The following is a 17041-nucleotide window of genomic DNA, read 5'->3' as shown; positions in this document are numbered from 1 at the left end:
ATACTCTGCCCAGTTATCAGGTATTCGGTAAGGACAGATGCCACAGCATATTCGTAGTGTTGGGTATGTTTGTTTTTCCATGGCCTTTGTTCTGATGAACTATTTCAGTGTTAAGTGAAAAGCAATTTACTGTTGTTGTTTTTAATTTATAGGAAGTATTACTTAAAAGAGCAGCTGACCTTGTTGAAGCCCTGTATGGCATGCCCCACAACAACCAGGTGGGTCCTCTCATGTGCATATATAGTCACATGCACACAATGTAGCAAATGGGCAGCTGCCCTTTGCAAACCTGGCAAAACATTGATGTGTTCTTCCAGTGCACCACATCGTTTTCCCAGCTACCTTAAGGGTGGTGATATGAAGCAATATCTTAATGAGAATTGAGATTCATTTACCATTTTCTTTTCCAAACTTATTTTCCTATCACAAGTGGTAATTAAGAATACAGTGGTACCTTGAGTTACAAACGCCTCAGGTTACAAATGCCTCAGGTTACAAACACCGCTAACTTGGAAGCATTACCTCGAGTTGAGAACTTTGCCCCAGGATGGGAACAGAAATCGTGTGCCGGCGGTGCAGCGGCAGCAAGAAGCCCATTAGCGAAAGCACGCCTCTAGTTAAAAACAGTTTCAGGTTAAGAACGGACCTCCAGAACGAATTAAGTTCGTAACTAGAGGTACCACTGTATGTGCCAAATGCTTAAGCTTAAATGTGGTCCAATATATTGGTGGCTAATGGAAATCGCTAGCTAAATTTACTACGCGGCAGATAAATGTGTATTGTGTTGCAAATTACTGGAAATAATTTTGCTGCATTTTTTTCTTCTTTAAATGCCACACTAGCAGAAATGCTAGATGGGATATTTGTACTATTTATCTCTTTAGAGTCACCACTGGTAAGGTTTACAGGAATATGTACAGCAATTGCCAAATGAAAGAGGCTGTAAACTTTTATCAAGAACACTGGCATCCATCAGTGCCTACTATAATCTTAGATTAACCTGCACCACACAATTAGAGTATGTGGTGAAACAAGCACACTGTATTACTTACTTGAAATTAATTCTTTTACAATTTTGCAGGAAATTATTCTGAAACGAGCAGCAGATATTGCAGAAGCATTATACAGTGTGCCACGCAATCACAATCAAATTCCAACACTTGCCAACACCCCAGCTCATACTGGCATGATGGGAGTAAATTCATTTAGCAGCCAGCTAGCAGTTAATGTTTCAGAAACATCACAAGCTAATGACCAAGGTATGTGAAGTTTTAATAATTATGTATCCAAAGTTTTGGATATTCTTGACGTTGATCAGTATATATTGCACCTTCTTCCTTCAGTAGATTCATGCATTCAATTAACCACAGGTGTACCAATTATATTCACTGAAGTTTATTTTTGGCTTTACGATACAGAATCTTTATTGAAAATATTGAATAAAATACAAAAAGCTTATAAGCATTAACAGTGCAATTTTCTACATGTCTACTCGGCGCTGTAATCCTATGGCCATTTACTTGGAAGAAAGCCATAAGTAGTATTATAAAACATGATAATCTATATTATTGCTTATAACATAACTGATTAATTAGAAACATATTAACCTCTAATATAGCAAAAGACAGTCGTGCCTAAACCTTGTAGAGATCAACAGAGCAAGTACGTTCTGTCTGATGCCACAATTCTAAATGTGCTTAATAAGGGAGTGAGTCCAGTTGAACGCAGTGAGACTTAACTTTTGTGTAAGCATGAATAGGATTGCAGCGTAATATTCCTGGATCGGGGCCACTAAATTCTTGCTACTGTCCAAATTATGTGTGTCTGTTGAACTTACTTGTGTCATATTGATATCATAAATAAATCCAGGCTGGTTTTCACTGAAGCATGGGCACCGAGTGGGAGCACTTGCTTATATTTAGTGTGTAAAAATATCAGTCGTAACATTGAAGATTAAAATAAAAAGCAGCTTTTTGCAGCAAACAGGTCTTTCCTTTCTATTTTTAGCCCTTCCCCTCCTGTTTCTGCCAATTTTGGCATTTGAAGTCCCGAAAAGGCTGAAAGTTCGTTCAGCATGTTGGTACAAACCAGCAACCAAGCCTTCTGATAATTACCACTAAAGACAAATGTGACGGAAGCTGACACAATTGGATCGAAGGAAGCTTTTTGTTGGCTTTCTCTGCCAGGAGCAGAGGCAACACAGAATGATCCTCGATGATTTAAGTAGGGTTGGCGTGATAAGGTTATCTTGAACTGTAAAGAGATGATAGGGCAGTAGCAGACAACTTAGACCAAAGCTGTGCAATCAATTAAAAGTGTGTAATGTATGATGCGGAAGGGAAACCCTTCACCCCCCTAAATAATAACCATTTTCTTGGGATGGGTTTTTCTCTCTTTCTCTCCACCTAACACAGTAGGTTACAGTCGCAACACAAGCAGTGTTTCCCCGCGAGGATATGTTCCGAGCAGTACTCCTCAGCAGTCCAATTACAACACAGTCAGCAACAGCATGAATGGATATGGCAATGCTGGCATGCCCAATCTTGGTGTACCTGGTTCCCCTGGATTTCTTAATGGCTCTTCAGCTAACTCCCCTTATGGCAGTAAGTGTCTTTTTCTGGTACATGTAGCCATTACATAGATTCTTTATTTGTTACAATATATATATATGTGTGTGTGTTTACTTTATTTTGATTTTTCTACAATGTGAGCTACTGGATAAAAGGAGGGGTGACTCTGGAGGCTGGACATTTAAAAAACAAACAAAAACCAATTAAAAAAAACCATGGCAAATATATTGGTATATGCCAAACAATAATCTTGGTTAAAAGAGAAAAGAAAATAAAGAACTAGATTGGACTACAAAATCTGCAACCAAGGTCCAACACAAAAGAGTTTGCCTGTTATCCAGAGTGTGGCAAGCCAAAGCTTTTTATTTTTTCATATATAATTTCCCCCCGCTATTATAAGAGAGACAAGGCCCTATCAATCTCTTTCCCCCCCCTTCCCTCCATGTTTGCCATAAAATCCACAATATGAGTCCTGATTATTTTTGCTTTATTGCAGTAGTGCCGTCAAGCCCTACCATGGCAGCCTCTTCGGTCACCCTCCCTTCAAACTGTAGCAGTACACACGGCATTTTCTCATTCTCACCTGCCAATGTCATCTCTGCAGTGAAACAAAAGAGCGCCTTTGCTCCTGTTGTCAGGCCCCAAGCTTCTCCTCCACCATCTTGCACCAGTGCAAATGGAAATGGACTTCAAGGTGAGCTGGATCTCTGTATCATTTTTTTGTGTAATTGCAGATTATTATTTTTAAAAACAAAACACTAGAACCTAACATTTTTAGATCTAAAAGGGAAAAGGAAGTATTTTTATCACTGGCAAATATTAAAAGACAAAACCCCAGACTTCAAAAACGAGGTGCTTATTTTTTATTTATTTAAATGGCTTTGCATTGCAGGGGCAAGACCTTGGTATTAAATACAGTAGCACAAAACATAGCCAACCATTTTACCATACAGTGGTTAAACTTTAAGCTTTGCATTAGAAGAAATACTAGCTGTTTTTCCAGCATTTCCCCTTAAGGTTTCGTGCATTAATTTTTAAAATAAACACACAACCCTGAATGTCTCTCACAGATCAGATGTGTTCCTTTTTCTTCTTTATACTGCATGCATTTTTGATAGACACATTTTAATCGGCAGCATTTCAAGATGTGCTGTTTCTCCTACTTGTGTCACTATTTGAAACTTGAAGAACCTTACAGACGTTTGAAGCTGTTGTTCCAACGTAGCTTTTGTTCACCCTCAAGATTCCTAATGAGGTTTTTGTGCTCTTATTGGAACTTATTCCAGCTAAACTGTCCATAAAAAGAGGGAAATCAGGACAAATAACTATAAAATAGCTTGTAGAATTTACATAGCCACTTGCAGTCATTAATACTAAGTGTGAAAATTTATAGAGGGAGCCGAAACAACTCTAAAGTCTCTTATTAAAGAGACTGCTTTGCTTGTATATCACTGCCATACCTTTTTCAATGCAGAACCAAAACCTGCTTCAACTGAGCCAGCCTGAACTGTAACTCTTAACGGACACCAAAAAACATGCTCTGAGCACTTAACACGGCACAGCCTGGGTGGAATGGAGCACAACTAGTATTGATTTATTTACACTGCAGCCACCATTCACTTTCTGAGTATCAGGAAAGAATAAAAAGTCCTGGATCACAAAGGCATACATTTACATTTTAGGCTCTTTGTCTTATAAAGCGAATATCATGATCATCATATATTTCAACATTAGCACTGAGTATACCTTTAGATGTATAAATATCATTGGTAGGACTGGAAAACGACTTGAGAAGATCAATCTAATTTATGCCAATAAAGATGCTACTCCTTAGGGATTTTTTTATCTCAATTACCTGTAAAATATCCAGTGATGGAAATATACAAGCTGTCCAGACCAACTAACTGGTCTGTGTGCTACCTTATTTTTCTAATATTTGAACTCAAACATTTTTGTATTCTATTTTAAGATTAAAAAATCAGGAATATAATCTGCAATACTGAAAAGATCCTAAGGTTCACAAAGAAATGCGGGTACGTTTGTACTTACAGAGTCTTTGGTGAAAAGGCTGGGTAGGATTGCTGCCTAAAAGCACCTGTCTGTCAGAGAGGGCCAAAGGCAACGCCTTGTTTGCCTCTGATCAGGTCATTAAAGCATTAGTAAGTGTTGAGAGTTTTGAAATCTCTGGTCCTTATCATCTAAACACATATGCATAACCCCAGCAAACTTTGTTTGCTTGTTTACCTGTGAATTACTTCAACAGGAGCCTCTGAATAGAATTGTTTCTTCTCTTGAAATAAATATGCATTTGGTGAAGCTAGTTAATTTTTAAAAAAACGGAACAAAAACTTTAATAACAAATGTAAGGTGCAAAGTTCAGGGTTTGTAAAATTTGTTAGAAATCTGCAACCATTTCTATAAAAGTTTAGCAAAAGGGTATTTCTTTCATCCCAATTTATGTTTCCTGAGCAGAGCTTTTGCTTCCACTTGTGAGGAAATAATCACACTCCCAACTTTAAATTTGAATTGAGGGGTACACTTGGGATAGCAGATTGTAGAATCTGAGTTGTTGCACACCCTAGCTGGGTGAGGGAATTCCTGAGCTTTCAGGGTTGGAAGACAAACCAGGTTCTCCCTTCATGATCTCCACCATCCCTTGCATTCTTTAACTTCTATCACTCCCACTTCTTCTCTTTCAGCTCCTCCCCTCCCACTTACTGGAAATATGTCAAGTCACTTCCTCTCCTCCCCTTTTCTGTGGCATCATGGGAGAAAGACCCTAAATCCCTCCTTTCTCCCATTGTTCTATGCAGGAGTCTCTGGAAATTTACCAGTGCCTCAGACCTTTCTTCCTCCCTCCTGGCTGTAGTTTAAAAACCCCAAACCAATTTAGGAATCCTTTAAAGGCCTCCTCCTCCAAGATCTACCACTGATCTCAGGAAATGTGAGAGGTAATTATGAATACAGTTTACTGAATATGTAAACCTTCTTCCAATAAATTTCTCTTGACTGCCTCAGTATAATTGTCTGTTCCCAAGAGTTACCTCAAATTCACAGACTTTCCTCAGATTTTCCTTAGCACTGAGATTACAAAACTTCCATTGCACCTATGCACAGCAAATTGTTTTTCTGTAGAAGAATGCACATAGTTTGGGCCAGTTCTAACAATGTAAGGAAGGCGGGGGGAATGGAAGCGTAGTGTTATGAAAGAATACATTATCAACAGTATTTTTAAATGCATTCATCCCTCCAATGCTGCAGCTGCTCTAGGGCAACAAAACAAATTTCCAGAATTCTGAAGAGCAAAATTTCCTGTACTCATTGGGTCAGAGGGTGGGCTTTTTGGGGTGGGGATGGGGAATAAAAACCGCATGCAGAATGAGGCAATCACACAGGTACCACCTTGGTATTTTTACAGGAAGTATTTCCTTAAAAAGCAGTCCCGGTTGCAGATGGCATACTCTGGTTTCTCTTTAGATCGTAAAAATCTCTCTCATGGTGGGGAAGGGGATGCTCACCTGACCTGTGGTCAGTCATGTTGCTACTACTTACCAGAAGCTAGAGGGAAAATGCAGTGGGACGCTTGGTATGGTGAAATCCAGGGTCCTTGACAGTACATTTGCATCAACGCAACTGACTGGAGCTCAGGTAAGCTCCGCCACCCCCACCATGCTGTCCAGTACTGAGCAGCCCTACATGAAAACCAAGATTGCATCATAAACGTATCTCCCCAGAGAGAAGGACTGACCTACACTTCTCTGTCTAGTGAGGTACATATGGGCATTTTCAATGTAAATGCAAGGTAGCATTGTCCCATCATTAGGTTTGGATTTTGTTGTGTTGCGTGCTGGATGAAGTTATTTTAGATATGTACACCACATGCTGGAATAACAGGTATATAAATTTTAGAAATAAACAAAATGCTTTCATTGTAACCTACACATCCATAGGTAGCTTCTATTATTACAGACAAACCAATGATGTGGAGGCCCATAATGCTTTCTTTGGTGGCCCTTGGCGAATATCCAAACTTCTTTCCACCTACCTAAGTGCTTAAATTGTGTGGTTGTTTTTAATTATATAGTTTGGCAAAAGTGTAAATAAGTAAAGAAAAAAAGGCAGACTTATTGGGTATTTGATACTTTATCTTGCCAATTAATAAATCAGTATTAAAGCTTGATGGGCAAATGCAATTAAACTTTGACACTAGGATCCTATTAATCCTGGTCTCCTCTAGGTCACTTCTAAAGCCTGACGTTCTTACTGACACATTAAACCATTTCCCCAAATTACTTTGCTGTCCAAAAAAATGCAGCATTTGAAATACAACATTGGTGACAAATATAAGCTAATATAAAATTATTCTAATAGTTTCAGAAATCATAGTTTTTCAGCTGTGCTGATGAAATAAACTGATCTTGTGTTGAACAGCTCAGATGGCACCAGAGAGGTGGACATTTACAGCCACTCTTATGGAGCCAGAAAGGTCCCACAGATTTTTTTCCACACCCTCCCTAACTTAAAAGCAAGCTCACCCATGTACACACTCATGTTTGAATTGTCTCTACTCATAGAAACTCATTTAACCTAAATTGTCCTGAATCTAGCATGCCATAAGCAGAAAGCAAGAGTAGTTGGGAATCAAAGGCATCAAACATGTTTCAACGTACTATCAGTGATCACAAACCATAGCTTACTTCACCTTAAGCAAATTACTTTTCAGTAAAAGGAATTTAGTCATTGAACCATTTGCAATTTAGTGATGTACACACACGTGTGAAGCAGTCCAAAAACGAACCTGCACATAATGCCAAACCATATTTTATCATTCTACACATGAAAGCCTCATGCTCTTGCCCTTCCCTGCTCCTCCTCTGACATGGCCACGAGGAGGAGATGAGAAGCTTTCACAATCTATTTCAAGAAACTATGGTTCCTAGTTTGAACCAGGAAACGTTAAAGATGGTGGCCTGGTTTACGTGTTACATTAAAAACAGATAAAAATCAATTGTGATTTAATGTGAATACTCAATGTGTTGGTGCATGCTGTTGAAAAGTTATTGCTCTGCTTTTCCCTACTTCTGCTACACCACCAGGAAACAATCCAGAGTCTGGCTGTCACAATGTCCAGAGCCAGGCTCATGGTTTGTTTCTCTACAAACAAACCACGAGTGGTAACCAAGAGTTGTTCTTAGCTTACTGTTTGTGGTTTCTTTTGATGGAACAAAACACGAGTCCAGGTTCTGATATCACAACAAGTGAAATCCTAGCTTGTTTCTCAGCTGCATGGCAAGAGCATGGGAGGACTGGGGCAATACCTTTTCAGCATTTTGTACCAGCATGCTGCACATTCACATTAAAAACTAGTTTGGGCCAGAACATACATCATAATCAGTTAAAACCAATCATAGCTGTGCTTGAAGCCCGAACACTGAATTTTATTTTTGTTGTTATTAGGTGCAAATACAGCTATCGTATGTTAAGCAAATTTCAGCTGAAGCAAACATTGGCATTTTAGGAATGGCTAGTTTGTGTCATGATCCCCAACCATGAGCAGTGGCTTGACACAGAGGAGGAGCATGCCAGGTTAAGAGGACTGGCAGCAAAATTTTCAAATATGCTGGACCTAGACTCAGACACCAACCTGAGCCTGAGCTAGAACCTGTCAGCTAGTAACCCACTGAACCAAAGACCTCTGGAGTGGAACCTCCTGAGATAAAATCCCTGGAGAACCCAGTACTCTTTACACCAGGGGGGGGGGCTCACATTCACAGTGCCCTGCTTATCAGTGTCTACAGTGAGTAAGGTGGGAGCACCAGGCCAGAAGACTACTGCTTTAAGTATACAGTATCTCCATTCCTCAGGAAGTGGTCAGAATCTGAGAAGGGCAGCCTGAGTAAAGAGGGGTGGAAGGCTTTAGCTGTGCTCCAGATATTGTCAGAGCAATTACCAATTTAGAGCTATCCATGGTCCTGTGACTCCGACCTGGACAGATTATGGCTAGCCTGCTCTCTCCTAAGGGGCTGCCTTGTCTTCTGTGGGCTCCCATGCAGAGACAGAACAGGGCAGTACATTTGCTGCTTCTTTCATGTCACCTTAAAAATTAAATGAGCAAAGCAAATTATCGCTTCAGGTATGGTGCTTCTGCTATGGCATCTCTCCTGTGCTCAGTACAGTAGGGTTAGGGCACAGGAATAAGATAATCCTCCCATGCTGGGAATTCTGCTTCCTCAGCAATGCTAATGACCACTGTTCCAAACTCCCAATAACTACACTAAAAGAACACAGTTGGGATATTAAGCCAGCAAAACTATGGATTTAAGATATTTGGTTCCATTTCCTTCCCACTAAGACACCAGATAGTCTTTATTGCACTCCTTCCGCCCTGCATGAACAAAACTAATACCTATGTTGATCAACAAATACAGTGCAGGGTACCGATGTTGTAGACCAGGGAGACACGAGTGCGAGAAGCTCTAGTCGGAAATGTCCATAATGAACACTATTAATTAGGTCTTATTGGCTTGTCTAATGCACAGATCAGCCTTGCAGACAATTACCAAAGGTGTGGTCACTGACAATATAATCCTGTCACCTGCCCATCTCCTCTCACATTCTTCCACTGACACTTGGAACCCAGGAGCTCAGAGAATGATCCCTGTGCCTTCCAACTCTTCAACAAGGAAATGATTTCAGGGACCAATTCCCTGGCATTGCTTCCACTTCTTCTGGATACAGAAAACCAGATTGTGGTGGCAATGGCCTTGACACCACTGTGCAAGTCTGAAGGCAGGTGGCAGAGAGAAGCTGATATGACAGCAACCAGCATTGGTCCTCTCTTTCAAACTATGTATTCACTGCCACTATATTAACCCAAGTGCTAATATAAAGCAGCATTTGAATGACTGACTACACAATTAGCTTGGGTTCTCCCTTCTGTAGCCACAAAAACATTTAAGCTAGGAGAGTTTGCAGAAGTGTGTGCCACTGTCCAGTTTGCCACTTGGGAGCACACTGAGGGCACAATTGTTAATTCACCTTCCAGGTGAGCATGCCAATTGCAGATTGCATGACTGGGGTAGCTCGAGTCATTCTTTGCCAAAATAAATAAAACAGCATGAACTGCGTAAATCTCCTCTGCTTTTTCAGACCAAACAACATCCTTTTTTCATTTGCTCTTCCTTGCAGTATAACATGAAAGTCCACATCATAGTTTGTCACCATTACATTTCACTCACTATATTTCCTGAACATAAGCAAGCAGCATACTATTTTTTTCCAAGTGTTGTGCTATTAGTTTTATCATGCCTAAAACTACTTTACTTTACTTGCTTTGTCAATAGTGAAAAATATGAAAGAATTTGTGGGAATCATATTTCACCACATACCTTTAAAATACATTTCACATATTAAATTTGGGTTGATTTCTAAATATATACTTTTTGCAGATTAAAATTAAGTATTTTGGTTCAGTATAAAAATGAAAGACCTGTATGTAAATAATTTTGTTTCTGACAGTGATCAAAGGCTCCTACATTTGAAAGCAGCTCTATAAATAAATGGGGTTAAGTCATATCAAGATATGCATGAGCTCTGAGTTTAGACCAAATGTAACTAACCTGTGGCTTATATGTAGTTGGTATTCCTGTGGTGAATGCCTTCTACCCTAGTCACAGGCAGAAACCAAGGGGGGCCTTGATAGTGTCAGATTTACGGGCCATGGTTTGCACTATCTAAGGATTGTGAGCAAGCCAGGGAAGGTTCAGTGTGGTGTGGGCAGATGCTGAAAGAATGAAGGGTCCCTGTTCAAAAACCCAATAAGAAAGAAAGAAAAGATTATGTGGTATGAACAGCACTGAATATGTAGTATCAGGAGTTTTGGTGTGTCTGGCAGAAACCTATGCTTTGCCATCTCTTCATGTCAACTTTGCCTCAGTTTTTAGAAAGTTGATTAGAGTATGCATTTGTTTGCATATGTTTATAAGGACAAGGGTTTTGTAGGTTTATATGCAACAGGAGCAAGAGATATGCATGGGCATGTGGGATTGTATATATGAATAAGAGGAAAGATATGTAGCTGTGTGTGTGCACTGAAGACTGTTTGGAAACATGCTTTAGCAGGGACCAATGGTTTTCCTGTATATCTGCTCAGAGCGCATCCTGCTTGATTTGTTTATACATCACATTTGTATTCCCTCTCCTTCCATGGAGCTCAGGGTGTTGCTTTTCTCAAGTTTATTCTAATAACAACCCTGTGAGGTAGGTTAGGCTAAGAAAGAGTCCCTGGTCCAAGTTAACCTAGCAACCTTCCCTCTACAGGTATTTGAGCCAGGTTTCCCCAGTCAAAAACTCTAGTCACCCAAATTGGGTCATCACTAGTACACTGAAAACAGCAATCAGCTTGTGTGTTTGATGGCATTGGTAAAAGTGTCTTTGAGTTTATGCCCTGTTTGCAAGACTGTATATTTTGGAGAACATAACACCTGTATTTTTTCAGGAGAAAATAAATTTCCCAGAAGTATGGTGAGGAAGGGCATCAGCCTCTTTAGGAATACCCAACTAAACTGAACCCTAAACTGCCTTTTATAGACTTTTTTAAAAAAATGGGCCATGGAGACTATTGGAACCATGTTTCCTCTTCTGTGCAGCTATTTCACTGGCAATACAGGAAGGTGAAAATTGGCTGAATGTTGCATTCACCACTGTTGGCCCTAATTTAACAGAATACTTGCTACCAAATGGTAATAGTGTTATTAGTATTTATTGCTGTCAATTAATGGCAGAGAGAGCTCGCTGCTGCCGCAGATAGCCAAGGCTCTGCTCCATCCCTTGCCAATGAGCTGCAGTTACCACAAGGGAACATTTACTGGCCGAAAACTGTGAGCAGCACATCACTGTGCCCCCATCATTTGGCACTGTTTCTCCCAGCCCTGATGGCAGCATTGTGCAGGAGCTAAATATACTGGAACGCTGCCATATTGGGGGAATTCACAGCTGGCAAGAACTGGCTGCAATCCAAGCAGTGGCACATAGGGGTCGAAATGGAAAAGAGTCTGGTTGTTAGGCTCCATCTGCAAGCCTGTGACTAATCTTTCCATGTAAACAAAGGCATGCTCAAAACTTTCATGTACAGGATTTGCCTAACCTCGTAAGTTACATCTAAGGCTGGCAGTATTCACTGTGGAAAAAAAACTACAGAAAAGTTACTTTTCAGTGGCAGGCTCCCCCCCCCCCAGCATCGGTTTTCTCCTAGAAAATAAATAAATAATTGACCAATATTTTACAAGCAAGCTGCGAACTGTATGAGAAAACAAGACTTACCACATAGGGTGAAGGCTGTCTTGCATGCTGTTCTTCCCCTAAGCCAAAGGTCCATGGGTACAGCAGCAGAATTCATGGAGCTACTGCTCAACACAGACATTCAACTCATCCTCATTGTTCCATCTGCTCTGTGGGGAAAGGAATCCATGAGCACCACTACTCCCATTAATCTGAATTTTAGTCAGTGAGACCACACATGTACAAGGGTTACTGAGTCACCCTTTGTGACACATTGGCATGCATATATTACAATATGGTCAATCAACTGCACAGGGGCTGCTAGTGAAATAGGTAGCATGTCTCTGGCACTCCCAGGCAAGAGGAAAAGCCTATCTCCATTCCTATCTGCCTTTCCTAAATTATGTTCCTCCTTTGCTTCATGACTAAAGTACAGGAGCTATGGTTGGGAGAGGCGCTGTGCTGCGCCTCTTCCAACCGTGGCTCCTATGCCTGCTCTTGCAAGCAGCAGAGGTGGTGGGGGAGGGACGAGCGCCTCGAAAGGAGCCCTTTGCTGCTGGCAGCGGAACGAGCAGCCCAAAAGCAGCCCTTTGGGGCTGCTTGTTCTTCCTCCGCCACTGTCGCCACCACCAGGTTTGTGGTGTGGTGAACTGCTTATACTCGAGTCAATAAGTTTTCCCAGTTTTTTGTGCTAAAATTACGTTTCTCGGCTTATATTCAGGTCGGCTTATACTCTAGTATATACAGTACATGGGTGGCCAGACAAAGAGAGTGTATTACATAAGAAATACAACCAGCTTTCAGGAAAACCCACAACAGCAAATCTGAGATAAATTGATATTTTTTGAGATTAATGAACTGGGAAATTGAAGTTCGCATCACTACATCAAAAATGTATTAATGTTTCTTGTACATAAATTAATGAGAATGATCAAGACAAAATTTAAACACCATAAGGTTAAAACAGTCCAAATTATACTCTTGCCAAGGAGATAACTAGAACATAATGACAAAATTCAGCTTCTCCCTGTTTAACAAGCCCAGTCCTTTCCCTTGATATGCCATATGTACGGCACAGCTACCACAGCGTCCAGTATTAGGAAAGTGTGTCCCGATCGCTTTTAATATCCAGAGAAAATCCCTGTTACAGGTCTTTGCTGACATATGCATTAGGGTCTACTGGCCCATTCTTGGACGAGACACAGGGGGCCACCATATGACTTGTCTCTCCTAAGTGCTCTGCATAATATTCTCCCAGTGCTGAAGTAGCAACAGTGGTGGCTACTCACCTAAATCCAGGGGCTGGTGCCAGTTCCCAGTGCCAGAACAAAGGGACTCAGATCTCTTTGCATCACTACTGGGTACCTTGATCCTGAGCTTTGTGTGGCGCACACAGACTAACAAGGGATTGGGCTCTAAGCATTTTTTAAGAAACAAATTGAGCTAGCAAGTGGAAGATTTTAATCTCATGTCTTTTTTATAGTGCTTTGACAGATTCCAAAGCAGGTGTACTATACTTGACTTTGATCTCAGAAAGTCATTGACTTATTAAAGTCAGCATACTATTAGGATAAAGTACAATTAACAGAATGTCAAAATTGAGGCTTTCCACTTAGGCTTGAGTGCTTGGAAAAAGAGAAAAAGCTAAGGTTAGTCAGATTTTCATTTAGGGAACTTGAGAAGTGTCTGGTCCTTGATTGGTGAGTGAGCTGGCCTTGTCTGACATTACCAAAAGTGACCATGTTGTTTCTCAGCTGTCAACATAGGCAGTCTCCAGGGAGTCTGGGCCACTGTTTGCCATTAACAAAACGCTAAGAGAAATATCACACATGTGGGAGGCAGGATGCTTTGCACAAAAAAATGTCAGAATCCTTTTCATTTTAAAAGTGAAGTCTTTACAGAATGCTCTGGTAGGAAAGTCCTATTTTAAAAATAATTTAAAATGTTTGAGTGGGGAAAACAAAACCCCTTCCCTCATTGGATAGCCTGATATACTAGTAACAGATGACAAAAACAGTCTGGCAGCTACTGCATGCAAACTATGTTGTAATATTAAATGTTGAAAATGTCCATCAGCAGTCCACCCAGATTTTAAGAACACACACACACACACACACACACACACACACACACACACACATCCTATCATGCTCTGTGATCCAGAGATGATGATCTACATGCAGTAATCAACTTCTGTATGCATCACAGCTCATTTCCTGGTGCAATACTCTTGCATGCAGAGGATCTGTTTCACATGTGGAAATGTTTCACACCACTAATCCAGCAAACTTTGGCAAGAACATATATATCTGCCTGCAAAGCGGCAGGAGCTGTATTCTCCCACCCGCCAGCCACAGTCCTCTGGATCACAGCCCATATATTATGTGAAATAGGTTTGGTGGATGTCCCTAAATGTTTTGTGGAAGTTGGTACTTCTGGGAAATATGTGTGCATGGTGGGATTTCTTCTTCTTCTTCTTTGCAAGTTCTAATAATGCTTATACACATATTTAATAGTTCTTTTTCTCTTTCTTTCAGCTATGTCTGGGCTTGTAGTCCCGCCAATGTAAATTCATTTTTGTTTACCTACCGTAGCACCAAGCTTCAGAAGATGAGCTTTTTAGGGGACAAGTTTAGTATATAAGACATGCTGATGGAAACAGTATCTTCAAAATACAATCAGCAAAACATTGAAATGCTACAAAAAAAACTTTGTTTAAAGATTTTATTTAAACTACTAAGAATCAACATGCAAACAATCAACTTCTTCATGAACTATTCCATTTTATTAACTGAACTTCTCTCTTATTTTCACATTTCTTGATCCTGAAGAATAAGGAAAAAGCGACGCCTATTTTGTATAAAGTTTCTGATTACGTCTTGGCTATGTCTAGTACTTGCTATGTGTCGGGAAAAACTTTGTGGATGCACCATTTTGATTATCATGAAACACTGATGAAAAACGCCTCCAAAACATTTTTCTGTACTCATAACTAGATTCACAATGGTTGTGTATCTCTATAATGTGAAATATTTTTTTGTGGTGAAAAAAGGGGGCCAAGGAGGTATGAGCCATCAAAACTGGAAAAAAAAGGATGAATATATGATTTGGGAAAATTTTGGGAGCTAGGGAGGGTGGGAGGGTTTATCATTGCTTAACTTCATCTTAAGGAAATGGAACTTTGTAACTTATTGTAGTTAGAAATTGTAACTTTGATATTGAATTCTCTTGCCTTCAACAAGCACACTGACAGAGAAAAAAAATGCTACTGTCTGTTGGTTAAAAAAATATACTTCCACTGCTAGAGCTTCCTGTTAAGCAAGTGTGATCTGCAACATTTTTTCAACTTTTGCTAGCACTGTATACTATTGCATTCTTAGGCTACTGTGAAGTCTATGTTTCTTGTACCAGAAAATTGTCCTTTTGACTTCTAGATCCTTCTTCCCTAATGTGTTTTGTATGTGGTTATAAAATTGTAGACTTTTGTGATTTTGCCAAAGTTGTAGCTAAATATTTATACACTTGTCTTGAATTTTTTTCAGATCCACTTAAATATTTAGATCAGCAAATTTTATTCCTTATAAAGATAAGGAATAAAATAGTCATACATTACAACACTTTCTTTCACATAAACACTTGCAATCTACCAAGGGAATTTATTTTGTAACATATTGATTATAAATATTGTATTTATCTTTGAAATTTTGTATATTGCTTTTTATCATTTTCTCCCCCCTTGTATGTATGTTTTTTCGTCATTTGACTGGTATTGTGATGCTGTGAAAAGCATTAAGCCAAGAACAGCTGCCTTCATGTGTTTCTGTTAAAATAAATTTGTGTTCATTCATTTCATTTGTATTTCAGAAAGTTGTTATTTGTTTGGACTTTCCATCCTTTTTGTTGTTTTGAGGGAAAAAACATTGTTTATTTTTATATTATTTTTAAGTTATCTGAACAAATGATTTTGAAATAAAGTTGTTTGTTGTATAGTTAAAACGGAATTGTGCCACATGGCTGTAATAAATACTAGTAGAATACGTGCATGTGATGCAGCCACAAGAAAAAGAAGATTCTCCTATTTTGTGTTAGCATTTTTTTTAAAAAAAACCCTGTTTTGTCTCATGCCTTATTTTCTTTTTCTATCTTAAAAAAAAAAAAGATTGTAAAAAGTCATTTTACCTGCCACCCCATGACTTTGCCACATAGCTGAACTGTGTTTACTGGGAGGGAGGGGGGAACCAGAGGCCTAAAAGCTTATAAAATAAAAATCCACTTCTGATGTTTTACTTAAAAGTGTTTGCCACATTAACTACTTGGATGCCTTAAAAGTAGACTTCTGAAGAACTTTTTGTGCTGTTTTATCATGGGCCTACACCACAATTAATCGCTACTTCATCTAGATGATTTATGGTGTAAAAAAAAAGCACAAACCTGGGGTACAATCTTCTAATTTACTGCACTCATCTATTGGGGGGGTGATGCTTTACCAACCCCATGAAAATGGCTGGTTGTAGGACCACAGCAGTGCTTGGTTGATTGCATCCCTGGTGTACAACTGTGTCACTCCTTTGTGTGTCTGCTTTCTGCTGCACTCTGCATATTCTGTAACCCAGCACTGTTTAACAGAGAGAAAGGCTTGTATGCAATTCGGATCGTGCACAATTTTTATAAGTTGTTTTATTTACAGATTCCACCCCCACCCCGTTTTTGGTAGCTAGACCTACAGCGTTGACTGTAATTTATAAACTGGAATGACCTCTTCAATAATATCGTGCCTGTTAGTGCCAATCCTTAGACAGCTGGTCCCCCGCTTTCTTTCTTTGCACTAAATGCTTTGTAAATGCAGCACTGCAAAAACATTTTTTTGCAAACTGCAGCAGAATTAAAGTTCTAAGCAAAAAGGAGGGACCATTTTTTAAATACGAAAAATGCACATTTTCAGGAAACGTTTATAAAAGGTTTGAAAACTGAAACAATATATCACAAATAATTAGCCAATAAGGTTAGCTAAGTGGGAAAGCCTAAGAAGTCACTTTGAAACTGAATTGCCTCAGTTTTATTTTATATAAGTAAGGTTTTGATCTTAAAAAGAAAGGTCATATGTACATCTTAAGAAAGTTTGCAAGTTTCTTCATAAACGCAATCTGTTTGTGTTTTAGATTAATTAGTCAATGCACTCATTGCTTCATTGT

At 39.5% G+C, this 17041-nt stretch overlaps 1 protein-coding gene and 1 long non-coding RNA gene across 27 annotated transcripts in view; one reads left to right on the top strand and one right to left on the bottom strand.

Moving 5' to 3' along the window:
• Positions 1-14848, top strand: part of EBF3 (EBF transcription factor 3) — a gene marked incomplete at its 3' end in the record, with an annotated part of 185046 nt that extends 170198 nt beyond the window's left edge. For 8 of the 23 annotated variants that reach the window (XM_081912701.1, XM_081912712.1, XM_081912721.1 and 5 more), the window contains 5 exons: positions 153-218; positions 1082-1259; positions 2415-2603; positions 3067-3264; positions 6048-6181. In XM_081912701.1, coding sequence (XP_081768827.1) covers positions 153-218; positions 1082-1259; positions 2415-2603; positions 3067-3264; positions 6048-6181 — 765 coding nt within the window. Of the gene's footprint in view, positions 1-152; positions 219-1081; positions 1260-2414; positions 2604-3066; positions 3265-6047; positions 6182-14386 lie in introns of those variants that run through there. The other 15 variants (XM_081912719.1, XM_081912723.1, XM_081912720.1 and 12 more) reach the window with 6 other exon arrangements.
• The window catches only part of LOC309370764, a 58172-nt gene continuing 42498 nt past the window's right edge, over positions 1368-17041 (bottom strand). The window contains exons 2-5 of one of the 4 annotated variants that reach the window (XR_014168657.1): positions 11892-12019; positions 6123-6262; positions 3154-3277; positions 1368-2253 (exon numbers count right to left, since the gene is read on the bottom strand). This is a non-coding gene — a long non-coding RNA (uncharacterized lncRNA). Of the gene's footprint in view, positions 2254-3153; positions 3278-3419; positions 3862-6122; positions 6263-11891; positions 12020-17041 lie in introns of those variants that run through there. The other 3 variants (XR_014168659.1, XR_014168658.1, XR_014168660.1) reach the window with 3 other exon arrangements.

Source organism: Podarcis melisellensis (assembly GCF_964234715.1).
Source record: "Podarcis melisellensis genome assembly, chromosome: 5".
Classification (NCBI taxonomy): domain Eukaryota; kingdom Metazoa; phylum Chordata; class Lepidosauria; order Squamata; family Lacertidae; genus Podarcis; species Podarcis melisellensis.
Note: the sequence above shows the minus strand (reverse complement) of the source record. Positions and strands in the feature narration are given on the sequence as shown.